The 27,094-nt window shown below is 31.0% G+C and overlaps 2 protein-coding genes across 19 annotated transcripts in view; one reads left to right on the top strand and one right to left on the bottom strand.

Moving 5' to 3' along the window:
• Nucleotides 1-27,094, top strand: part of LOC122511050 (glucose transporter type 1) — a 303,150-nt gene that overhangs the window by 208,475 nt on the left and 67,581 nt on the right. For all 14 annotated transcript variants that reach the window (XM_043626066.1, XM_043626065.1, XM_043626063.1 and 11 more), the window contains one exon: nt 23,771-23,910. In XM_043626066.1, the coding sequence (XP_043482001.1) occupies nt 23,771-23,910 (140 nt within the window). The remainder of the gene's footprint in view (nt 1-23,770; nt 23,911-27,094) is intronic.
• LOC122511051 overlaps nt 3,686-27,094 on the bottom strand; it is a 111,830-nt gene continuing 88,421 nt past the window's right edge. For 2 of the 5 annotated variants that reach the window (XM_043626078.1, XM_043626082.1), the window contains exon 2: nt 3,686-6,060. In XM_043626078.1, the coding sequence (XP_043482013.1) occupies nt 4,649-5,935 (1,287 nt within the window). In that variant the 5' untranslated portion in view covers nt 5,936-6,060 and the 3' untranslated portion in view covers nt 3,686-4,648. Of the gene's footprint in view, nt 6,061-20,659; nt 21,058-22,136; nt 22,709-27,094 lie in introns of those variants that run through there. The other 3 variants (XM_043626081.1, XM_043626080.1, XM_043626079.1) reach the window with 3 other exon arrangements.

Raw genomic sequence — 27,094 nt, 5'->3', positions numbered from 1 at the left:
TTCAAAAAAATTTTTTATGACCATTGGTTTTTCAACCATTAGAGGCCAACTCAAACGCCTGTTGAAATTTTATGTGTAGTTTTCCTTTCGTCTGCTCAATTTTAGTAGAACTTGCAAATTATTTCGATTTTTCTAGTGTGAAAACAGATATAGACAAATGTTTAAAAAATTATTCAAGAATAATTTGTCTAGTTTAAGTTTCGAAATATACAATTAAAAAGATTTGAAATAATTGAAAAATAAAAATGATTGATTTTTTTGCTTTATATTTATAAAATATATTAGAAAATTGTTAATTGTTAAAAATTATGATTATTGATCAATATTGTTTACAATCTCATTTTCTTTTTTCAATCTCTTTTCTTTTTACATATTCCCGTTTCTTAGTATTTTTGTAGAAAATTCTCAAATTTTTATAAGAAAATAATTTACTTCGCATTTCTATTTCTTAATTACAATTGCTTTAATAAAATTTAAGGTTTTTTAAAAATAAAGGAAAAAAATGTTTATAAATTCTATACGTGTCAATTGCAAATTTTAATTGAAAATGAAATTTAAAAATTTTTAAATGTTTAGAAAATTAAGGAAAAATTTTAATCAAAAAATGTGCTCTTACATTTATTATTTATATGAATTTCTTTAATCGTAAAATTATTTAAAAACTTTCATAACTTCTTAATTTGTTTTAAATATTTAATTATTATTATTTTTCCACGGGAATTAAGATTTTTAAAAATGTCAAATTCAAACCTTTTTGAAATAAAACAACTTATAAAAGTATTATAATTATTTAATATTAAGAATATTGTTACTGTAATTTCTTAAAAATTATTTTCATCATTTCAATTCAATTATTATTTTCTAGAATTTGTAACTAAAATTCTCCTCTAAATCAGTTATTTGTTTAATAATTTATTAATTATTTTAAAAAATTTACTAACATAATGGAATTTTTTAAAAAAATTATCGAAAATTTCCTAAAAATTTATTCTTATGAAATAGTTTAAAAAAAATCCCAAAAGTTCGGAAAAATTCTCATATTTGGAAAATTTTCCATGTAAGAACCATGTAACTTCAAATTATTCAAAAAAAATTTAAATTAAACTTTTTCAAAAAAATTAATTTTTCAAAATTGTCATTTAAAAGTTTAGAAAACTCAAATCTTCAAATATATTTTAATTTGAAACCTGCTTTTCAAAATTATTCAATTATTTAAATGCAAAAGTAAATAATTTATTGAATAATTGAATGTTTTTTATAATTATTATAAAGAATTATATTAACAAATTATTAAGAATTGAATTTTTTTGACGAACTTTAATCAAATTGTTAAGAATAAAATAAAATTAATACCTAATAAAAGTTTATAATTTATGAAATTAATTGAATTATTGAGAAAAAATTTATAAAAAATTTGTTAATAATTGAATTTCTGTGAGACTTTAATTATTTATGAAAATAATTTGTAAATGATTTAATTAAATTTTAATTAAATTGTACAATTTAATTAAAAAATTAAATTCTTTTGGAAAATTTACCTATTGAAATAGTACACGGAAAAAAAATAGTGTGCTAAAAACACATGAGCGAAACTGTTGTGTATATTGCACGCACGTTGGGTATATTCACGCACACTACCATGCGTGATTTTCTTGGAATCCATCCAAGAAGGCTAGAGACAGGAGGTGAAACTTCGGTAGTGGGGATGAGTCAAAACCCTTTCATTAACCAGGCGTTTTTCGTTTCGAAAAGTCGCCGGCGCGGTGCTTCTGCACATCACTCACACATTCAAATTCTTGTATACCATATGTTTTACATATGTGTATGATATGATTTTAATTTGAGGTTAACTTTAAAGTGCAATCAGTGCAATCGAGACACAATTGACAATGTGTGTCATAACGGATATATAGAAATAATGTGAGTGATTATTAAATTAAGTGTTATTCAAATAGTTAAAAATTCCGAAAACGTGCTGTGTGAAAAGTTGTAACAAGAAGAAAGATAAACACAGCACTATGACTATTACTTTTTGTTAACTTTTAATACACTTCATGCTACAGTTTACACATTTTTTTGTTTTTAAAACGTTTTTTTAATAACTAAAAGATGTTTGAAAATATAAACACTTATATTTCATATTGTATTTGTATAGAATATATTTTCCTGTGTTTACGTGTGTAGCTGCGCAGAAGTCCGTGTGGTCTATTGCGGCGAAAACTTTTTTTGAAAGTAAACGCCTGACCATACATCAGCTGAGCGACTCAGCATTGCCATACCCCCACTACCAAAGTTTTACCTCCTGTCTCTAGTCTTCTTGAATCCATCCTATTTTCGCATGGTGCCTTAGCGAAAGCCACATAAATCAATTATTAATAAAAATAATTGAATTCTCGACTAACTTAAAATTTGTTTCAAATAATTTAAGAGAAATAATTTTTGAAAATAAAATGTTCATAAAGCTTATTCATATTTTTTGAAAAATATAATTTTAAATTTGGAAGCAGTGTTCCCAATTAAGAAAAAGTTCCTAAAGGATTAAAAATTAAAACCTTTTTAACATGATTAAAGCATTGTCTAAAACTATTTTATTATTATTATTGTTCTTCATGTATTCCCCATTTGGGTTTTTACAGATATGACAACTCCTAAATATTCTCCAAATTTCCCAAATACCCCCTATTTGCGGTCCGTAGCCGGCTTTTATTAGAAGTACTCGTATTCACATGGCCCTCTCTGGCCATATAGTTAAGGGAAACTACGGAAAACATTTAACTGAGTACAGCCGATTTATCGACGCCGAGTCTTGGATGTTTAGAAAAATAAATAAAAATTTTCTGCGTTGAAAAAGTTGCAAAAAATTAACGCCTAAAAATACTTTTCGATTTTTGAATATGTCATCCCCATTACAGGGGGTAGAAGGGGGTTCGACCGAAGGTTCCAGTTTTTTGGAAGTTGTTAAGAAAAATAAATAAAAATTTTCTGCGTTGAAAAAGTTGCAAAAAATTAACGCCTAAATGTACTTTCCGATTTTTTAGTATGTCATCCCCATTACAGGGGGTAGAAGGGGAAGACTGAACGTTCTAGTATTTTGGAAGTTGTAAAGAAAAATAAATAAAAATTTTCTGCGTTGAAAAAGTTGAAAAAAATTAACGCTTAAAAGTACTTTTCGATTTTTTAATACGTCATCATCACTATTATAGGGGGTAGAAGGGGGTTCGACCGAAGGTTCCAATTTTTTGGAAGTTGTTTAGAATAATAAATAAAAATTTTCTGCGTTGAAAAAGTTGCAAAAAATTAACGCCTAAATGTACTTTTCGATTTTCTAGTATATCACCCCTATGGGGTGTCGGTTTTTACCCCTGTTGTTTAAAAATTTTTGTTTTTTTAATGAATTTTGTTTTCTGGCATTGCTTTAAGAAGTTTCCAATAGAAAATTTGAAAATATGAATAAAAAAAATTTTGGTTCATTTGAACGTTCCAAACTTTTGTATCATGAGTAATTCAATTTTATTAAAATGTATTGATTATACTAATAGAATTTAATAAATAGATTTTATTTTAATTTAATAGAATGTCAAAGAATGTTACTATTATGACGATTGTTTTAAATAATAAATTCACTTTTATACAAGTTAAATAAATTATATTCCCTTATCAGTCATAAATCGAATTAGAGAACCAAACGTGATAGTCAGACGCCAGTCAATTTTTTTTTTTATAAAATTGACAAAAGTTAATATTCAAAATTTAAACAACAACAATACAATATTATCAACAATTTATCCCAAAGGAGATTCCGTCAGGAAATATAGAATTAAAAGGGAAATAATTAATTCTCTGAAACACGACTCTTATATCAATACAACACTTACTTTTCCTCATCCAATGAGAAGATCATTTAATCCGTCATAAGAGATGAATCCTTAAATGAATAGTCACCAATTTAGTACTTTCATAACTTTTTATTAATACTCTTATCAAATTCGTATCTTCTTTACACTTATTTCCATAATCACAGAATGATCACAAATCTCTCCTATATTCTAACTTCTACCGTCACTCTCTTACTCTTCTTGTACTCGTCTCATTATCGTCTGCTACAACAGACGCTCTTTTTCGCGCAATTCCCGTAGTCAAAAAAAAGGGAGTTTTCATTGCTCCTTTACGCCCTAAATCACCAAATTAGCGCGCGAATTTAAATGGTCAATTATCAAGGGACAATATAAAATAAAAATACAAGTACATTTGATGACTCTAAATTTGACAAAAATTGCTCCGTCACAATATCCCCCTGATAAGACTGGAACTACCCTTCGTAGTTTCAAACAAAAAAAAAACTAAAATTATAATAACAGAATAATTTCACTCAAAAAAAATATCATTCTTCACAAAATGCAAACAGCAATATATCAAAATTATTAAATCGTAGATAGACATAAAATAATTTTCTTCTTAACAGAACTTATAACTTTCTCTCTTCACACTAACAAAAAAAAATATTATTTTTCTCAGATAGAAACAAAAATATATCAAAATTATAAAATCGTAGATTAATAAAAAAAAATATAATATCCTTTTCAACAAAACTTAGTTTCCTTGTGAACTAAACACACAAAAAAAATATAAAAAGGGTCTTTATAACACTTTAATTATTGTCCATACTCTTCTTACGCTCGAGGATCAACTGCTGTACTGCCATGTTGATCGTCTCTGCTGGGAGTCCTTCCATTACCATGGTAATCTCTCGGATGGCTGCAATCAGGTCCAAAGGTCGTTCTATCGTAGGTTCCACTTCATTATAGGAAGGTGGTGGATCATTTTTTTGTTCGTCAGACAATACAGACTCGTCCATTTCATTCTTGATGACTTCTGACCTTATTTCCCACTCCTTCAGCACCTTTTTAGAAATTTTATGAATTTGTGATGATTCAATCAAGGAGCTATTTGATGATGGTGGAGATGGACTTCTTGGGATGTTCCAAGCTCGTTCACTATTCCCACGTCCATCTAGGTTTGATCCTAGATTAACTTCTTTGGTCCACATAGGGGGTAACAGTAAATTTCCATCTCTTCTTTGATTCATCCTCTTATTCCCATAGTCCTCTTCAAGAACAGCACAAGCTTCGTCAGATCTGTAGTTCCTTTTTCCTCTCATCAAATACTTCCTATATCCCGGAGCACAACGTGGACAATTAGCTACTGTCACATATTTCCGCCCACAATTATCACAATGAGCCTCAGTTACTTTCTTGGTACATTGTGATTTCTTGTGGCCTTTTCTCCAACAATTCTGGCAACATCTTGGTGGCGGGTCTATTGTCGGGTCTGTCGGGATGGAGACCAAGTCGTTGAACATCACACCGGTAGTTTTTCGTGGCAGTGCTTCTCTGATCACAATTTGATCAGTTTCAATATTCTTCGGATTTACGTTAATTGGTGGGCCAGGAGGAGTTGAACAGCGAGACATCGTAACATCATCTTCATCATTGGGATGGACCACATCTTCCTTCTTCAGTACATGTTTTCTTCTCTCTATCTCCTCCATTTGTAGCTCCTTCAATTCTTCTATTTTTACTGACGTTTTTGGCTCAATATTTTTCATGAACCTGTCCAATTCCTCCACTGCTAACCTGCTACCGTATTCTCCCCAGCTTTCGTTCTTCTTACGTCGAGGGTTCTCTTCCGCAATTTTCCCTTTAGGTAACAACATTGGATCGATTGAGGCACTTCCATTCACATTGATTATACTTCCTTGTCCCTGGTCATTATTAGAACGACGAGATATTGCACCAAGGGATTTTTCTTTCCCTTGGTCATGGATTGGGAAATCAAGTATAGATGGCGGCTTTGAATAGTCCTTAGGTAGCTGAAATTCTTCAGTGGCTCGATGTTTTGAAGTTGACCTTCTGCTCATTAACCCGCGTCGTGGCATTTTTGGATTAAATTTATAAGGTTGTCTTCTTAATGTCCTCTGTCGCTGCTTTCCCTTGTCAAAATGATTACCGTTCTTTTCCAGGGTGTCACTGCTCTCTCATCCCAGTCAAAATTACATCAGATCTAAAAATAATAAAATTAGTTAGAAAAATTGCAATAAATTTAACCAATAAATTTAATTCTGTGACATGAATTTTGGGATTTCTACGACTATCTTTTGTAAGTAATACAAAAACTGAAGGAGATAATTGTTTAATAATTTCAAAGTCCCAGTTCTGCATTTCCACGTTGTGCTCCGGGATATAGGAAGTATTTGATAAGAGGAAAAAGGAACTACAGATCTGACGAAGCTTGTGCTGTTCTTGAAGAGGACTATGGGAATAAGAGGATGAATCAAAGAAGAGATGGAAATTTACTGTTACCCCCTATGTGGACCAAAGAAGTTAATCTAGGATCAAACCTAGATGGACGTGGGAATAGTGAACGAGCTTGGAACATCCCAAGAAGTCCATCTCCACCATCATCAAATAGCTCCTTGATTGAATCATCACAAATTCATAAAATTTCTAAAAAGGTGCTGAAGGAGTGGGAAATAAGGTCAGAAGTCATCAAGAATGAAATGGACGAGTCTGTATTGTCTGACGAACAAAAAAATGATCCACCACCTTCCTATAATGAAGTGGAACCTACGATAGAACGACCTTTGGACCTGATTGCAGCCATCCGAGAGATTACCATGGTAATGGAAGGACTCCCAGCAGAGACGATCAACATGGCAGTACAGCAGTTGATCCTCGAGCGTAAGAAGAGTATGGACAATAATTAAAGTGTTATAAAGACCCTTTTTATATTTTTTTTGTGTGTTTAGTTCACAAGGAAACTAAGTTTTGTTGAAAAGGATATTATATTTTTTTTTATTAATCTACGATTTTATAATTTTGATATATTTTTGTTTCTATCTGAGAAAAATAATATTTTTTTTTGTTAGTGTGAAGAGAGAAAGTTATAAGTTCTGTTAAGAAGAAAATTATTTTATGTCTATCTACGATTTAATAATTTTGATATATTGCTGTTTGCATTTTGTGAAGAATGATATTTTTTTTTGAGTGAAATTATTCTGTTATTATAATTTTAGTTTTTTTTTTGTTTGAAACTACGAAGGGTAGTTCCAGTCTTATCAGGGGGATATTGTGACGGAGCAATTTTTGTCAAATTTAGAGTCATCAAATGTACTTGTATTTTTATTTTATATTGTCCCTTGATAATTGACCATTTAAATTCGCGCGCTAATTTGGTGATTTAGGGCGTAAAGGAGCAATGAAAACTCCCTTTTTTTGACTACGGGAATTGCGCGAAAAAGAGCGTCTGTTGTAGCAGACGATAATGAGACGAGTACAAGAAGAGTAAGAGAGTGACGGTAGAAGTTAGAATATAGGAGAGATTTGTGATCATTCTGTGATTATGGAAATAAGTGTAAAGAAGATACGAATTTGATAAGAGTATTAATAAAAAGTTATGAAAGTACTAAATTGGTGACTATTCATTTAAGGATTCATCTCTTATGACGGATTAAATGATCTTCTCATTGGATGAGGAAAAGTAAGTGTTGTAGGGTAAACGACCCAAATACTGTGATTTATAACCCAAGAACGACTTAAATGATAAAAAAACATAAGTGTAAATGAAATAATTGTTTAATTCTTTTTTCTAAAGCTTTACTGATATCTATTGAAATAGAAGCAATACTTTAAATATTTAAATAAACAAATATATATTTAAAAATAATATCTTTTTAAAAAATGATCCATGCTGGTATTACTATTATTTTGCTTGAAATAATGTGAAGCAATGGGCCCAATTACTACAATGACCCAATTACTAGGAGTGCTTTACTGTGATTTTATTTGTGTGAAATAAAAAGTTATGTAATTAAATAGAACACAATATTTATTATAAATTAAAGAGGGTATTAAGAAATTTGAGATACGTTAATAAAAATCTGTTATTTAACAAATTTTATTAATTGGACGCTTTCGAGTAACTGAGGTTTTCCAATAGGGAATCCAATGTTGCAAAAGTGGAAAATCCATTTAACAATTTCATTCTCTTCTTCCAGACTTAATACTGTTTTAGGGCCGGGTTTTTTATCACTATATTTATTACTTAATTTTGCTCTAAGAGTTGAATCCGGTATGTCATATTTCCTCGAAACCATTGCCACCGATTTTCCCGTCATAACCTCTTCTAACGCTAACTTGAGATTGCTTTCCGAATACTGCATTCGCACATTCTTTGGTTTTTTTTTCACTATATTCTTATTCACAATTTTTTTTCTTTGTTTCCTCATTGCACAAAATAATGTCTAATCTAAACTAATCTTAAAATTAAAGCCTAAAAAATGACTAGATAGGAGGTAAGACGAGACTGTCAATTAAGTTTGCATGGTTATGTTTCGTGCAAATCGAAAATCGCAATAATTGGGTAAACAAGGAAATTCATGTGCCAAATACTAATATGTCGAAAAAATATAAAAAATAATCATTTTCTTTGTTTTCTCACGACTATTTAGAAAAATTATATATTTTTTAAATGACAAATACTGTTTAAATATTTTTTTTATATTCACAGCAAAATAATATAATAGGTTTTCGAAAACGTGTTCATAGCCAGTCTATCAATTTTGTCAGTAAAACTAACAGTTTTTGTAACATGCAAGATTCAAATTAACATAAAAATGATAAAACATTTTTTTATATTGTTAATTTTTTAAAAATTATATAAGTTATATAAAAAATAGATTTTAAAAATTTATTTAAAAAATTTTACTATTATAAAATATTGTAAATCATTCCTTTTATTCGAAATCATAGTAATTGGGGCATTCACAGTAATACCCACATTTACCCTATTGATATAAGAGTCGTGTTTCAGAGAATTAATTATTTCCCTTTTAATTCTATATTTCCTGACGGAATCTCCTTTGGGATAAATTGTTGATAATATTGTATTGTTGTTGTTTAAATTTTGAATATTAACTTTTGTCAATTTTATAAAAAAAAAAATTGACTGGCGTCTGACTATCACGTTTGGTTCTCTAATTCGATTTATGACTGATAAGGGAATATAATTTATTTAACTTGTATAAAAGTGAATTTATTATTTAAAACAATCGTCATAAAATTTTTTTTTTTTAATTTTATTGATAATTGTTTAATAATTTTAAATGGACCTTCAAATTTCGGAGCTAATTTAGTTGCGAATTTTTGTGTTCCACTTGACAATTTATGAGATTTTCTAAGTACTAAATCACCGACTTTAAAGTTGTTTTCGTGTCGATTTTTGTTATAGTATTCAGTCTGTCTATTTTTCTCCTTGTCAATGAATTTAATTACCAAGTCTCGTAATGCGTCTAGTCGTTTAACCCTATCAATCCATTCGTCAGGTGAAATTTTTCGTACTTTGTCTCTTTTTTCGATCTCTCGTCGTAAACTTTTTACTGGTCGTGCATGTCTACCAAAGTTTAAGAATGCCGGAGAAGTAGCTTGAGTTGCGGTATTCATTGCATGTCGGAACTCATGGACATGCAAATCCCAGTCGCGGTGGTCATTCCCTACGAATGTCGATATCATTGTCTTTAAAGTCCTATTACTTCTTTCTACCGGATTAGCTTGAGGATGGTAGGGTGGTGTTGTAATATGTTTCACCCCGTATTCCTCAAGTGTCTCTTTAAGTGTCTTGTTGTCGAATTCTTTCCCATTGTCTGTCAAGAGAAAATCTGGAGTTTCCCATCTAAAAAGGATTAACTCTTCGATAGCTTTGGTCACAGATTTTCCGTCTGCAGATCTTAGAGGCTTTAATTCGATCCATCTTGAAAATAGATCTTGAAAGACAACAAGATATCTACATTTGCTCTTGCTTGGTGGGAATTCCATTGTATCTGCTGCAACTACTGCCCATGGTCTTTCTACTATCCTCTGTCCCATCATTCCTACAGGTCCGGCTTGAGATACTTTATGTAGTTGACATTGTACACAATGAGTCACGAATTTGTGTACGTCCTTCCAGATTCCTGGCCAATAGTATTCTCTCGCAACCCTGTCATATGTCTTCTCTACTCCTAAGTGTCCCATAGATGGAATAGAATGAGTATCGTCTAACACCCTTAGTCTATGTTTATCTGGAACGACCAGTTTCCATCCATCTTCGTCACCCATTATAGGGAGGAGCAAAGGGTCACTACGATGACGGTACAAAAGGTCATTTTCAATTTTCCAGCCAGGAAATCTGTTTGGAAATTTTCTGATCATTTCCCGTCGTCTGATGTACCATAGATCCTCAATCGTCTCAAAAGCGTCAATCATTTCGTCATCTTCGGTCATTCTTGATAATGCATCTGGAACTTGGTTTAATGCACCCTTTCTGTGAATAATTTCAAAGTCCAACTCTTTTTCTGTCACAGAATAGTTTCTTTCAGCCCCAGTTAACACTCGGCTGATGTACATCACTGGATGTTCTCCATCGTCAAACTCCTGAGTCAGAACGGCGCCAAGGGCATAACTGCTTGCATCACATTGTATTGTGAAAGGCAAATTGAAGTCAGGGCGGGCGAGTACTGGTGCTGTCGTCAATTTAATTTTCAAAATATCGAAAGCTTCCTGTTGTTCGTCACCCCATTCCCATGATCGTCCTTTCTGAAGCATCTTAAAGAGTGGTAGTCTGATCTCACTGTCATTTTTGATGAATCTTGAATACCATCCAACCATTCCTAGAAATCTCCTAAGTTGTTTGATATTCGTGGGTGGTGGATAGCTTCGTACTGCTTCTGTCTTCTCTGGATCTGGCCGTAATCCTTCCTCGTCTAATAAATATCCCAAATATCGGACTTGTGAACATCCAAATTCACATTTGTCAGGATTAACAGCCAAATTTGCTTTCCTCAGTTCCTCTAAAACAAATTCTAACCTTTTTATATGTTCATCAAAGTTGTCCGTCACGATGATGATATCGTCAAGATATCCGAACACATAAGGTTCCACTTCTGGTCCAAAAAGAGAGTCAATTAGTCTCTGAAAAGTACTCGAAGCATTTACTAGTCCAAAAGGCATTCGGCAGTATTGCCAAAGTCCTGATCCGGGGATAGCAAAAGCTGTATACTTTTTGCTTTCTTGGGATAATGGAATTTGGTGATAGGCTAGCGTCAAGTCAATTTTTGAGATATATCTGGCTTTTCTCAATTTGTCCAAAATAGAGTCAATGGTCGGCAATGGGTACATGTCCTTTATTGTGACCTTATTAACGTCTCTGAAGTCCAAACATTGTCGAAAATTACCATTCCCTCTAGGCGTCAAAACTGGAGCTGTCCTCCAATTGCTGCATGATGGCTCGATTACTTTTTTCTTATACAGTTCTGCTGTATTTTTCTGTGACCAAGTAATCATTATTGGCGACATACGTCTTTGTCTGTGTTGTACAGGGGTTTCGTCAGTTACCCTGATGTGATGTTCAGTCAAGTTGGTCATTGGTAGTTCTTCCGATGGTGGTAGTACTAATCTTCTCACCAGGTCTTGAATGATATCCTTTTGTTGGTCCGTCAACGCAGAGATACCAGCACATTCAGCATAAATTTCTTCTTCACCCTCAATAACATCTTTGACACAGAATACATGCCAGTCACCATCAAATACTCTCCAGAGACCAGGTCCGAGTTGAACTTCCATATTCCAAGCTTTACAAAAGTCGATGCCCAGAATGATGTCTTGTGTAACTGAACTGAGAACTTTAACGTCAAACTGTTTTGAATGTCCGTCAACTGTTATATTCAGTTTTAACAACCCTGCTGTCTCTGTCTTGCCACCAATTGCACTCCTTATTGAGGTATTGCATGGCTGTAGTCGGTTCCTATATGGCTCTGCTACTCTGTCGCTGATCACAGATATCATCGCTCCAGGGTCAAATAGTGCCTCATAAGAATTGTTGCCGATGTGCATTCGAAAAAAATATCGATTTTCCAGTCGGCTTCCGTCTACATCATGGTCAATATCAAGGTATGGGTCAGTTGTGCCCTTCACAACCTCTCCCCTCCCTTGGAACATTTATACTGATCCTTTATCAGTATCATTCATCCCCTCAATTAAACTCCGCTTATAGAGTGGATTACTATCCCCACTCTTGGCCTCCTTATCCTTAAATGAAAAATTAAATGAGTCTTTCTCATTCTTACTCTCTCCTTCATCCCATGTCAATAGTTTGAATGAGTTTTTCTCATTTAATTCTTCAGTTCCTATTTTATCTTCTTTCCAAATGAGTGGTACCTCTCCACTCTTGTCGTCTACTATCCCGTCACCCATGTCCCAACTGCATGTTGCACCTTCATTAATAGGGAATGAATTTAAACCTTTAATTTTGTCTAATTTATCCCTATTTTTCCCAATTACTGTAACTTTTTCTTTGTCAAAAGAAACAGTAATTATTGGGTCTGAGGGGGGTTGGTGGGGGGTACAGGCAGTGACTGCGCCCCCCATGGGCCGTTTCCCAAAGCGTTTCTCACATTAATACAATTTGGGCAAGTCAAGAAATTTACCCCCGGAGTTTTGCAAACTAGACAAATTTCTGCCTGCTTTACTCTGCTAGGGCAATGTGTTGCAATATGCCCAGGTTGTTGGCACACATAACATATTTTTAAAGGACATTCTGACACCCTATGTCCCACTGATTGGCAAGCGAAACATGCACCATAAAAAGGGGTTGGTGCACTTGCATTATTTGCTGGACCATTTTGACCTGCAGCAGGATTAACAGTGTTGTTATTTTGCTGCTTCTTCTTCCATTTCCCTGTCATCATAGCCGCGTACAACATGGCTGGATTTGGAGTTGGTGGTGGGGGTTGTCTGGTTGAGAGCGTCAACTTTTTCGTCAGTTTTCTCAACTTTCTTCTCCCCTTTTGTCTTCTTGTCCTTTTTCTTCTTTTCACCCTTCTTTTTATTCTTCTTCTCACTCTCACTTGTCTCGGCAACTCCCTCGTCTTCTATAGCAGCCACTTTCTTTTCGTTTTTGTTGGTCCCATGCGTCTTATCGTCCTTCTTGGTACCATGGAATGCAGCGGCTGGAAAACGCATTTTGTCTTTCGATGGTGGGGGAACATATCTGTCGTCCAAGTCTTTAACTTTTTCAAATTGTCGTAAATTTTTCTCTAGTTTAGTCAGTGATTCTAAACTCGATGAGTCAACTTGTCTACGATAGGTGGGCGTAAGGCCTTTATAAGCAATTTTAACTTGTTGCTTGACTGATAATGGTCTTTTTAAGTGTCCCATTATTAGTCTTAAACTTGTCAAATATGAAGAAATCTTTTCTCCTTTTGCCTGTGTCCTAGCCCTAAGTTCGTCAATTACCTCATCGTCGTCAACTGTTGTTAAAATTTCACGTCGAAAAGCTCTCTTGAACATCTTCCATGTGTCTATTTCTCGTCTGATAGTACTATACCAACGACTTGCTTGACCTTTTAAAATACTGGGAATTGAATGTACTAAGTCGTCGTCGTCAATTACCATACAATCTTTGCAATCTTCTAGTCTGTTAAGGAAATCTTCAGGGTCAGCATTGTCATCTCCCGAAAATTTAACATCCCAATTAATCAATGTTTTAATTGTTTTTGACCTATTAATTGCTATGCTTTTGTCTGATTTTAATGAAGATTCACTAGAAATATCTGAATCAGAGTCGCTTGATGAATCAGTAAATAATGTCCTTCGTACATTTTTTTCTTTATATTTTTTATTAGTTCGTCGTTTGTACTTGTCTTTGTTTTGAGAAATCTTTTTCTCCCTAGTCGAAAGTTTGTCGGATTTGTCAGAGTCATTTTCACTATCACTGTCGTTGTTTGATATTCCCCCCCTTGGACAGAAATTTTTTTTTTGTCTGTACTGGTTGAGGAATATTTCTGTCGCATTTGCTTTCTCTTGTTTTATTTTGAATGGGTTGAGAAACAATTGTCTTGTCATTTTGTTAAAAATTCTGATTTTGATAATAATGTTGGACTTTTTCTCTTTTTAAATGAGGGTTCATATCATTTGGTGGCCATTCAAAATTATTTTCTAATCCCATGTAGTCATTATTTTCATCGATAGGTATAAGAGTATTAGTCATTTGTTTATTTAATTTAATAAACTGTCTAATTTCGGGACTAATACTGAGTCTTGAAACCGATTGTTGTAAACTAATGACATTTGGTGCCATTGTAGCCGAAATAATTGGCTGGGGTGTAGTCATGACCGTTGTAGTGATTGGTGAAGAAAGTGTATGGGAAGTCGTTGTCAAAATCAAGGTAGTAGGGATACTAGCTGTAGTCATTACTGGTGTATGACTCATGCTTGAGGGACTTTGTCTTTTGTACATTAAACTATTCTCCCCCCTCCCTGCTAACGTTTCTCGATTTTTGTCAATTTCGCCTAAATTACCTAAATCTCTGATTTTAGGGCTGTCAATTTCCTCCCCACTATCACTTGTCACTCCTGTACCCCTTGTCTGGCAAACGTTGGGAATTTCTTCCTTTTTGGGTGGTGTATATGCTTCAAGAAGAAAAATTTTACTTGAATTCCCACAGTCATATTCTTGGCAAACAGGAATGTCTAATTCATCCGTAAAAATTGTTCTTAATTCAATTCGAAACAATCTTTCTCTGAGAACTTCTAATGTTCCTGCAATCGATAATTGTTTTGCAAGTAACATCGTTACTATTTGTCCTACCGGCATAGCAATAATAGATGTCCAGATATCTCTAATCTCGGGACTATCTAAAAGTATTGCCATTCTTTCTTTATAATCTATCATCTTCTCTATTGCGTGAGCCATTTCAATTGTTAAAAAAAAATTTTATTACACTAGTCAGTATTAACTTAGGGTAATTTTGAATTTTCACGCTTAATCAAGAGTCAAAATAAATTAATTTCAATTTAATTCTGAAAAATTTTCAATCATTAAAAATAAAAATTTATTTTTAGGGCCTCACATACACTATATACGGTCCTGATACTATTCAATAATTTATTTAATTAATTTTATTCTTATTCAAACTTAAAAAGGATAAAAATTTTGAATATTTGTTAATTAATAACAAAAAGGGGGCACGTCTCCCATTTAATACGGCCCTGGTCCTTTTAAAATTTTCACTATTTCACGGCAGAAATTTTCATCTCTTTTCCCAAGTCAAATTTCTCTTGTCAATTTCCGCATGAGTGATATTTTTGAGCCTACGTGACTAATTTCTGTCATGCGCAATAGATTCCCTAGTCGAAATTTTCCACTGACCGCCAATTTCTATGAACGAAACTGAATTTGAAAAATGATGCAAAAAAAAATTATCACTACGCGCATGCGCTATATGTCACGTGACTATTATAATTTTATTCAACACCAAGCACGTGTTGGCTAATTATTTAAATAATAATGACAAAAATTATTTATCACTCGCGAAAAATCAAGAAAAATTCACTGATTCTAACAAAATTAAAATTATTGAAATCGTCCAGGTATGACACGAAATATTCAACTTAAAAAAAAAGTCTAAATTGAGGTTATGGCGCACAGTGGGCAAAAATGCTCTTTTTTGTGTCAAAATCAAAGAACTTTTGATAGAAGTGATCAATTTTAATAAATCCAACGGGAAACAAAAGAATAAATTCCTACAGAATACAGGAAAAATATGGAAAAAGTGAAAAAAAAATTCCTAACCTATTAAAAATCCCGATAAAGTTAAGTTTTTCTATGAAAAATATCATTTTTCGCCTGCACAGCTAAGAAAAACATCGGCAATAACTAAATAATTAATTAAACTTGAAGACTTTGTCTTACTGATTAAAACCTGATGTTAACATTGCACATTCAAAATGGCGAATTCAATATGGCTGACAAAATGTAACAAATTTTTGGATTCTCTTGAAACTTGTTTACTTAAGGTTTTTGAGGTCGCTGATCACGAATCTGATGTCAGTTTTCAAAAATTCAAAATGGCGGATCCAATATGGCGGACAAAATATTAAAAATTTGTTCGGATTTTCTTGGAACTTGCTATCTATAGGTTTTTTGGGTCGCCGATTACGAATCTGACATCAGTTTTCAAAAATTCAAAATGGCGGATCCAATATGGCGGACAAAATATAAAAAAAATGTTCGGCTTTTCTTGAAACTTGCTATCCATAGGTTTTTTGGGTCGCCGATTACGAATCTGATATTAGTTTTCAAAAATTTAAAATTGCAAATCCAGTTTAGCAAAAATGAAATTTAGAATTCAATTGAATTTTTTTAAACTATACAATGTTTGGTTAGTTGCTATGAAAAGATGATTGTCATCTGTTTTGCTGTTTATTAATATACCTTCATTCAGTACAAATGAGATTCCAGTGTTTTGACATAGGTTATTGATTTTACTTTAAAGATGAAAAAATTATTTTAATTGTTAAGGACTGTTTCTTGTATTAAATGTTTTGTAGTTATTGGTTGTTATTCACCTAATGGTTTATATTTTTTATTTCAAAAGTGACTTTAAGACAATTGCACAAAAAATTCGATGTAAGTAATTGTTTATATTACTTTGAATAGCTTTGTTTTTGAGTTTAATTACAATACCTGGGCCGGGATTCTGACTTTTAATGATACATATTTTAGAATGGATGTTGATGGTTCTAATACTTTTAAAAAGAGAGGTGGTCCTTTAAAAAGAAGTAGAAGTTCTGTAAATATTGGTCGAAAACCTGTTACCGAAGAAGACTGTTCCAATACTTTTAAAAAGAGAGGTCGTCCTGTAAAAAGAAGTAGAAGTTCTGTAAACACTGGTCGAAAACGTATTACTGTAGAGGACTGTTCTAAGAGCACAATGTACAGACGTGCAAATGAAATGGTTGATTCAGTGAATAATAATACAGAAATCTTAGAACTTGCTTTGAAATTGGCAAAGAAAAGATCTACTTTAGAAATAAAAAGTTCAGATACTGATGAAGAAAGTACGTGTGAAAACAATCAACTTCCTCATTCAAATGAATCAGCAGTCGCTTTTTATTTAGAGAATGATTATAGTAAAAGAACATATAATGCACTATTCAAAGATTCTCGAAAACGAAACAGTCAAATTTATCCTTCGTATTCAAAATTACAAGAAGTTTTCACTGAATGTAAACCTGAAGGATATAATTTGTCTGAATCTGAATGCTTTATTTCTTTACAAAATCTCTTAAACAAGACTGCAGAGCGTCTTTGTGAAGCTGTGGTTACAGACTGGGAAATACTTTCAATGCTGAACTTAGAGCTCACTGTTACAATAGGATTCGACAGTTCAAGTGGGCATAGTAACCCTCAGCAAGACTATCAAGATGTTAGCAACGAAAATTTAAATTCTCAACATTCATTATTCATCAGTCACATGATCGTAGTCCAACTAAATGATTTAGAAGACAATTCCAATACTTGATTCAATCCTACACCTCAGAGTATTCGTTTTTGTCGACCTTTGAGGATTGCAGTTGAAAAAGAAGATGAGACAACAACCTTAAAAGAACATCAACGATTAAATCAGGAAATAAACACTCTCAAAAGTCACAAATTTAAAATGGAAAATGGTAAAGAAGTGAAAGTACAATTTAACGTCTTCGAAACTTTACTGGATGGGAAATGTCTCAACACTGTGGTCGGAAATGCAGCTACTTGTCGCTGTCCAATGTGTCTCAGAACTTCTCATCAGTTTAAAGATTGGAATGATGACTTCACTCCAAATACTTCATCTTTAAAGCATGGTTTAGGATTATTGCACTGCGAAATTAAATCAATGGAGTACTTCTTAAAGTTATCTTATCGTAGAGATTTGCAAGTATGGGATGTCCGAAAACATAACAAAGGCAAGTCAAAGATATGTTTAAATATTAACTTTAAATTGTATAATAAATACAAATTATCATCTTGATTATTATTATTATTATTATTTCAAAAAATGTTTTGGAGAGGGAAAAAATGCATTTTTACTATTACTATTATTACTATCGTTAATATTGTTATTACTATACTTTTATTGCTATACTATTATTACTATTGCTTCCTGTAGTTGGCTACTTATAAAAAAATCCTTTTACTGAATAATTATTATTTTCATAGAATTATTGATAAAGGGTTAAATAATTCATTTATAGCTCAGCTTGATGAAAGAAAACGTTTTGTACAAAATGAAGTATATGAAAAAATTGGAGTAAGAGTTGACCAGCTTTTGCAACTTCATGGAACAACAAATACTGGGAATGTAGCACGAAAATGTTTCAGCAATCCTAAAGAATTTTCTGCAGCCTTAGGAATTGACGAAGACTTAGTAACAAATGTTGCAAATATTCTGTTAGCTTTTAAATGCAAAAAGCATTTAAATTTGGAAAGACTTCAAGAATACTGTAAAGAAACGTATCAATTGAATTATAATCTATATCCATGGTCAAGGTTAAGTCCAACGGTTCACAAATTATTACGACATGGTTGCGATATTGCCAAACAGTTCCCATTACCGATGCTGTACTTTAGTGAAGACGCGTTAGAATCGTGGCACAAGCTCTATAGAAGGAATGTAACGTCTCATGCACGCCAAAATAGTAGATCCTCCAGAATCTTAGACATATTCAATCGTGCAATTTATTTAAGCGATCCAAAAATATCGCTAATTTTGATTGCAGATCGCATAAAGGTACAACATGATGTTCCTTCTGCTATCACACGCTTTCTACAATTGAGGTGCATTTCCAAAATAACTAATTTCCAAAACAATCAACAGAGATCAAAACTTTTATGTTATAAATTATTTATTGCAAAATTTAAGATTCAAGCTTATTTTTTTTATTATTGATTTTTTAATTATGATACATCTACAAATTAAAAATTTTATTTTACATACAGCCAGATTGCTCAAGAAGATTATATCGAAAGTGAAGGCAGCAGCGATCATTAGATGATAATCTAATTTACAAAGAAAATTTCGATCATTCTATAAATTCAACACGATTGTTTTAATGTGTGCAGAATATATATATAAACTTGTTCATTGTTATTATAATTTTTAAAATACAAATAAATCAGTTTTTAATGTTTTCAAACTAAATTGAAATTTGTTGATGGTTCTGAATTATTAGTCATGGAATCTGTATGCCATTCTTAACTAACAAAACGATTATTAACAATAATTACGTCCAAATTTAAAACATTTTACATCATTAATCAGTAAATTTCATCCGACCTTTTTAATATTTAAAAAATTAGATCAAATTTGTAAATGTCAACCTAAAAAACCTCTAGACTGTAAATGGCAATCAAATACGAATAAATTTGGAATATTACATTCATTATATTAAATTAACCATAACAAATTTTTCAAAAATTGATGTGATATACGTAATCCACGATCAAAAAAACCACTAAATACAAGTTTCAAGCAAATCCGATTGAAACTGAAATATTGCGTCCGCCATATTGGATCCGCTATTTTGGATTTCTGAAAACTGATGTCAGATTCGTAATCGGCGACCCAAAAAACCTATAGATAGCAAGTTTCAAGAAAAGCCGAACAAATTTTAAAAATTTTGTCCGCCATATTGGATCCGCCATTTTGAATTTTTGAAAACTGATGTCAGATTCGTAATCGGCGACCCAAAAAACCTATAGATAGCAAGTTTCAAGAAAATCCGAACAAATTTTTAATATTTTGTCCGCCATATTGGATCCGCCATTTTGAATTTTTGAAAACTGACATCAGATTCGTGATCAGCGACCTCAAAAACCTTAAGTAAACAAGTTTCAAGAGAATCCAAAAATTTGTTACATTTTGTCAGCCATATTGAATTCGCCATTTTGAATGTGCAATGTTAACATCAGGTTTTAATCAGTAAGACAAAGTCTTCAAGTTTAATTAATTATTTAGTTATTGCCGATGTTTTTCTTAGCTGTGCAGGCGAAAAATGATATTTTTCATAGAAAAACTTAACTTTATCGGGATTTTTAATAGGTTAGGAATTTTTTTTTCACTTTTTCCATATTTTTCCTGTATTCTGTAGGAATTATTCTTTTGTTTCCCGTTGGATTTATTAAAATTGATCACTTCTATCAAAAGTTCTTTGATTTTGACACAAAAAAGAGCATTTTTGCCCACTGTGTGGCGTCTCTCGCCATGCCGTCAACAAAAATTCTCAAGTGTAAAAATTTTCTATTTTACACAATTATCTCCTCTTCTCCCAAAGTCAAATACACTAATATATATCACAATAAATAATTTTCATATAGGGTATTATTAATTATTACAGGAAATAAATAATATGTCAATAGAGAAAAATATTCACATCAAAAATTCAACAAGTCAAAATCACAAATATATTTATTTGTCGTGTCTCAGAAATTTCCCAACAAATGTGCCCCACGTTGGGCGCCAATTTTATGACGATTGTTTTAAATAATAAATTCACTTTTATACAAGTTAAATAAATTATATTCCCTTATCAGTCATAAATCGAATTAGAGAACCAAACGTGATAGTCAGACGCCAGTCAATTTTTTTTTTTATAAAATTGACAAAAGTTAATATTCAAAATTTAAACAACAACAATACAATATTATCAACAATTTATCCCAAAGGAGATTCCGTCAGGAAATATAGAATTAAAAGGGAAATAATTAATTCTCTGAAACACGACTCTTATATCAATACAACACTTACTTTTCCTCATCCAATGAGAAGATCATTTAATCCGTCATAAGAGATGAATCCTTAAATGAATAGTCACCAATTTAGTACTTTCATAACTTTTTATTAATACTCTTATCAAATTCGTATCTTCTTTACACTTATTTCCATAATCACAGAATGATCACAAATCTCTCCTATATTCTAACTTCTACCGTCACTCTCTTACTCTTCTTGTACTCGTCTCATTATCGTCTGCTACAACAGACGCTCTTTTTCGCGCAATTCCCGTAGTCAAAAAAAAGGGAGTTTTCATTGCTCCTTTACGCCCTAAATCACCAAATTAGCGCGCGAATTTAAATGGTCAATTATCAAGGGACAATATAAAATAAAAATACAAGTACATTTGATGACTCTAAATTTGACAAAAATTGCTCCGTCACACTATATTTATAAAAGTAATTGAATCCTTCTAAAGAATGTTAATATTTATGAAAATAATTAAATGTTTGCGTAGAATTTTATTAAAACTTTTGAAATAATTGAATTCTGGAGAACAATTTAATTATTTATAAAGATAATTGAAACTTAGAAGAGAATTTAAAAAAAATTTTAAACATAATAAAACTTTTGCGAAAAATTTTATTACTTTTGAAAACATTTAAATTGTTTTTCAGAATTTTATGGAAATTTATTAAAATAATTGAATTCTTGTGAAGAATTTTTTTAAAAATAATATTCAAAAGAATTTAGTAAATCTGAAGAATTTTGCTATTTATGGAAATAATTAAATTCTTAAGAAGAATTTTTTTACAGTTTCTAGAAATAATTGAATTCTTTCGACGAATGTTAATAAAAAAATTTAAGAATAAATACATTTTTCGAGAAATTCGATTAAAATTGTATTAAAAATAATTGAAATTCTGCAATGAGTTTTACTATTTATGAAAATAATTAAATATATTGCGAAGAAATCTTTAAAAATAAAATTATAATTACGGTGACTAACTAACTTCCCTTGATTATTTTCGAAAAATTTAAATAAAATTCTTTAAAAGAATTTCATTATTTTTAATAGAATGTAAAGAAATTTCAATTATTTTAAAAAATTTCAATTATTTGTTTATAAAAATTCAAATATCTTGAAATAATAGAATTGAAAAATTTCAAGAACCTTATTTTTCATAATTATGAAAAAAACTTTGCTAAAATTCAATTTTCTTAAAAAATTCAAGTGTGTATCTTTTTTTAAATTAACTAATAAAAATTTTAATTATTAATCTTCGCACTAAGAAACATGAATACTGTTACGATCCTAATTATTATAATTTCCCTAATGTTTCCCGATTTTATTTTAAAATTAATTAAAATAGGGACGGGGTAGTAAATAACAAAAAATTACTTTAGTTGAACAAATGTATGTGTATTTTATGAAATAAGATAACATTGATGAAAATAAGAGATGGACACAGGCTTTCTAATGTGAGTCTTAGAGTGGTTGATTGTTTACCTTGGGACAAAGGGTGATGCTAGACGTTCAGGTATAATGGCACTGGTCCTTTAATAGTTGACTAATTGGATGCAGTATTGTGTCTCGAGAAACAGGAACACTCTTTTCAAATGGCAAATTTGACTTCCAGATCGACTTTCCAAAATGCACTTTTGAAATATACGTAGAGTAAAGGACAACTACTGAAACTGGGATTAGGGCACTGTGTCGTGAAGAACAACTTGTTATAGATAAAATTTTAAGACTGACTTGTGCAGAGCACCACTTCTCAATTTGAGACTTATAATGTTGACGACTACATTTTCTTGACTGCTTTTCTAGACTGATTTCTTAGACTGAACTGCTGTTGATGGTCTGGCTCTTCTTATACCCAAATTTTCCTGTGTATTTTAGAGTTTGTTCGACTTTTCATGTATATTAGGAATCGTTCGAGTTTTCATGTATTTTTCGGTTCGTTCGAGTTTCCATGCATTTTTAGAAACCCTTTGTTGCGGGAACACTTGTGGTGACTCACCATTAGATCGCACGTGTCCATTGTTTATTATTCATACGTTATTTTATAATGTTGTTATTTCCATTAATTGTTTATAATTTGTTGTTACAATTGATTGTTTATAATTTGTTATTACAATACATTATTTATAATTTGTTGTATTATTTGTTGATATTTATTATTACAATTTATTATTGTTTATTATTATTTCTTAAAGTTTGTTGTTAAGATTGTTATATTTAACTATTTATTACATTTTGTTATTATTTGTTAATATTTATTATTACAATTTATTATTGATTATTATTAATATTTATAGTTATTATTTATAATAATATGTAAATAACAATTTTGTTATTAACTTTTATTATGATTATTACTATTATTATTAATTATTATTAATATTATTAATTAACATGATTATTATTATTAATTATTAAGATTAATTATTATTCTACATATTATTATTGAAAATAGGTTACGGTGACGTAACAATACCTTAGAATGTGACTCTTTATAAAATTCAATTATTTATCAATTATTAAATTAAAATACTTTGAAAATTAGATTTGTTAAAAAGTTTTTAATGGAATTTTCTAGCAAATTTAATTAGGTATTTTCAGTTGAATTTCACAAAATTTCTATTAATTCGGTAATTTTTTTTAAATTTATTTACATACTATATTTGAATCAGTGACTGGTTTTTTACTATGAAATTAATTATTTTTAACTAATTGAAATTTATAGAACAGTATAAATATCTATAAAAATTGAAAGCGATTTTTAAAAAACAAATTATACCTAATAATAAAACTTTTTTAATTTTGTGAAAAACTTCCCGGTTTGGCATTAAATTCATGGCTTATTACCGGTTTTTCCCGCCTATTTTCCCCAATTTTCCGGTTAGTAGACACCCTGATTAATTTGTTACAATTAAATTTATTTATTTAAATTGAATTAATTTATTTTAATTGAATCAATTTATTATAGTAATTGAATTAATTTATTGCAATTAAATTAATTTATTTAAATTTAATTAATTTACTATAATTGAGTTAATTTATTGTAATGAAATTAATTTATTATCGTATCATTTGCATTAAATATTGCAAAAGAAATTTATTTTTCTCCCTTCTTTCAGAGTGCTCTCGAAAATTACACGTTCCTGCCATTCAGTGCATTTCTAGCCATCTTTTGGATCTTTACGTACAAAAAGGTCCCGGAAACGAAAAATAAAACCTTCGAAGAAATTCTAGCATTATTCAGGCACAATAATGGCAGGTATGTTTACAAAAAAGAACCAAAAATCAAATACACACCTAATTCGTACAGTAATAAGGCAGTGATACCTTAGAATAAACAAAAAAAAAGTTTTTACAAAATTTTGACTTGCATGCGTAACAAAAAGTTTAGAAGAAAAAAAAATCAAGAAAACTATCAAAAAGTATCTGACAAGTACAGAGAAAAATTAACAATGTACAAAATTTACGTTTGCTTCAATTATTTTACCACTAAAATCGATAATTTACTTTTAATTTTTCGAAGTGACAAAAAAATTTTGTTTTTTATTAAACGAAATGTTAAGATGTTTTACTCTTTTTTTTAAATTCATTGATAATGTTGCACAATAATTTCACAAGGGAAGAAGAGAACAATTTTTACAATTTGCATTTAACAATTAATTTTTTAATTTTACAATTAATGTTATAATTAATATTCAAATATTGAAAATCAATAAATAGAATTTATTAGAGGTGTGCAAAAAGCTCTAATAGCATGGCCGAGCTCAAACCGGGCTCGATGTCTCGAGTATTATAAATTTTTTAGTGCTCAAAAAATTCAAGTGCTCAAAATTATTTTAGCTTTTATACTGCACGTTTCGGATTGAATTTGGTTCGAGTTCGGACTGATTCTGCTCAGCTCTGCTAGAAAAACGAAAAGCTCGAAAATACTCGATCGAGCATTATTTGCATACCTCTAGAATTTATGAATTCTTTTCAAGTAATTTAAAAAAGAATTTTATTCTACAACTAACGACACGATTTTTTTAAAGTACATACAAAAATTCCGTCCACTTTTATTCAAGTTATAGTTTTAAAAATTTATATTCACATTCAATAATATTTTTATTAATAATTTAAAAAAAAATAATTATAGTTTTTATGGCATTAGTATTATTATTATAATTAGGGGAACATAGTCGAGGTCGGCCCACTTTTTGACTTTTGTTTATAACTTTTTTTTAAAAATGAATTTGGACAATTGAAGTATATGGTTGGAAAGTCCTGTTTAATAGGAACATCTTTTCTGTACAAAGTAAATTGATTAGTTTTAAAATGAAAAAGTTATAAAGATTTAAAAAAAAAATAATTTTTAGTCCAGGTTGGTCCTTACAGTCAAGGTCGGCCATGTTTAAAATTCAAAGGGTATTAATCGTTAAAAAAATAAAATAACATGTTTGGAGTTACGGAAAATTGATTCTTTATTGTTTACAGTTTGTAACTTAATGAAATAACAAAATAATAAAAATAAACAATATAAAAAAATAAATATAAATAAAAAAAACTTTTGCACTGAAATATTAATAAAATTAAATAAAAATATTAATAAGATGATCAATTATATTATGAGTTATACAGAATTGCAGTTTTTGCAAATGAAGCAGCTCGTCCTCATATTTGCGCATTTTAAACACAAAGTGGCCGACCTTGACAGAAAGTAACATTACCGAATTGTTGTAACCAAAAAGAAATACGTTTCGGGATTCGATTTTTCACTTTGATTTTCTTTCAACAATGAGTTTCACAAAATTTCTGCATGCTTGCCTTGACGATTCAATTTTTTTTTAACTTTTATTAATGATTTTTCACATGATGCACAAAACTTTTTTTGAGCTTTTTTTTGTACCGACGTCACAGAAAACACAATTTTCGATTCTCCGAAAATGTAATTGAACAAAAAGTTAGGTTTTACTAAGACAAGCTTCGACAAGCATGCGCGTAGGTGGCGCTAGTAAACTTGACAAAAAAACATGAATGGCCTACCTAGGCCATTCAGAATATTGATACAATGTTATGAAATGAAGATATATCGTCAGGTTTAATGCGTAAAGAACGCACAGTTAATATTATTAAGAAAAATAAAATAACTAAAATAATAATAAAAATTAAATTTATACTAACAAACTTTTAATTTGTTTTAATATTAATTTAAATATCTAAATAAAATTTTAGTAATCTAAATTAATTATTTTCTAATAAAGAATTAAAAAAAACCTTTCCATAATTTTATCATCACAACGATTTTTCATATAGGGTCATTTGGGGTAAATGTAAACGGAATATCTATTTTTCACGAAAAACATTAGTTTTTTTTGTTAAAAGGTAAAACGGACGAATTTATTTTGCATGAACTTGTTACTATAGAGTTCCCTAGAAAAATTTGATGAGGTACAAAAAAATATTGATGCACCTGAATCGCCTAAAACTGACTGTTTACATTCATCCCGAGATTTTGAAATTTTCCTAAAATTCAGGGTAAATGTAAACACCCCCACAGGCGGAAATTTCCCACTGGCAGGGTACCGCGCCTGTACAGACGTCGGTAAGACTGTACTGGCATGGGTCCGCCTGACGACCGGAGCCGTGCAGACATTGTACTGGAACCTGACAATGTGTTGTAGTGGCTGCGCGCCTGGCTCGGTACAGATTTGATGCCACCGAACAACCGGCGTTGTACCGGCATTCGTCCGTCTGGCAACCAGGACGGGCCAAATTTTGTTTCGTAAGATGACTATTTCTACTGGCGTTCTACTGGCATTCGTCCGCCTAGCAAGCGACGCGGGACAAATTATATTCTCTATTGAAAAATAAAATAAAAAAAAAATATTTAATTAACTATGCATGGTGCATGTTAATTAACATTTATTTATAGATCATTTGAAGCATTTTTTACACATTTAACATTTTTTTTACACATTAAAATTCTAAACGCTCGCAGTGGGATACGAAGCCCAAGCCTATCCTAATCTACGCACCGAAGTCTAATTATATTTAAGCCTCGTCTTCGAGATTTGAACTTGTAGTAGTCCGCCGCGCGGCCAGATGTCGTCACACTTTTAAAGCCAGTAAAAAAAATGGGGAGAGGAGACCTCTACGACGCCATCTTTATGATTTTCATTGTCCTTTTTGTGTTCAGATGAATCACATGTGTTAGCCAGTTTTATCGAACTATTATTCAAGTATAATCCTTAATTCTACAATTAAGATGGGAAAACATAAGAAAAGAAGCCGTGAAGATAAAGAAATCGACAAGGAAACTATATTACGCAAAATACAAAAACTAACTGATCAAGTTCAACGTTTTTTCGACGATTCCCCACGCGAATCTCAAGGTAAGTTTTCTTCCCCTTTTAGTTAAAATATTTTTTTTATGAAACGAGATGCTCGTGTTCGATCTTTAAGAC

The sequence above is a fragment of the Leptopilina heterotoma genome, unplaced genomic scaffold (genome assembly GCF_015476425.1).
Source record: "Leptopilina heterotoma isolate Lh14 unplaced genomic scaffold, ASM1547642v1 Lhet_8, whole genome shotgun sequence".
NCBI classification, from domain to species: domain Eukaryota; kingdom Metazoa; phylum Arthropoda; class Insecta; order Hymenoptera; family Figitidae; genus Leptopilina; species Leptopilina heterotoma.
Note: the sequence above shows the minus strand (reverse complement) of the source record. Positions and strands in the feature narration are given on the sequence as shown.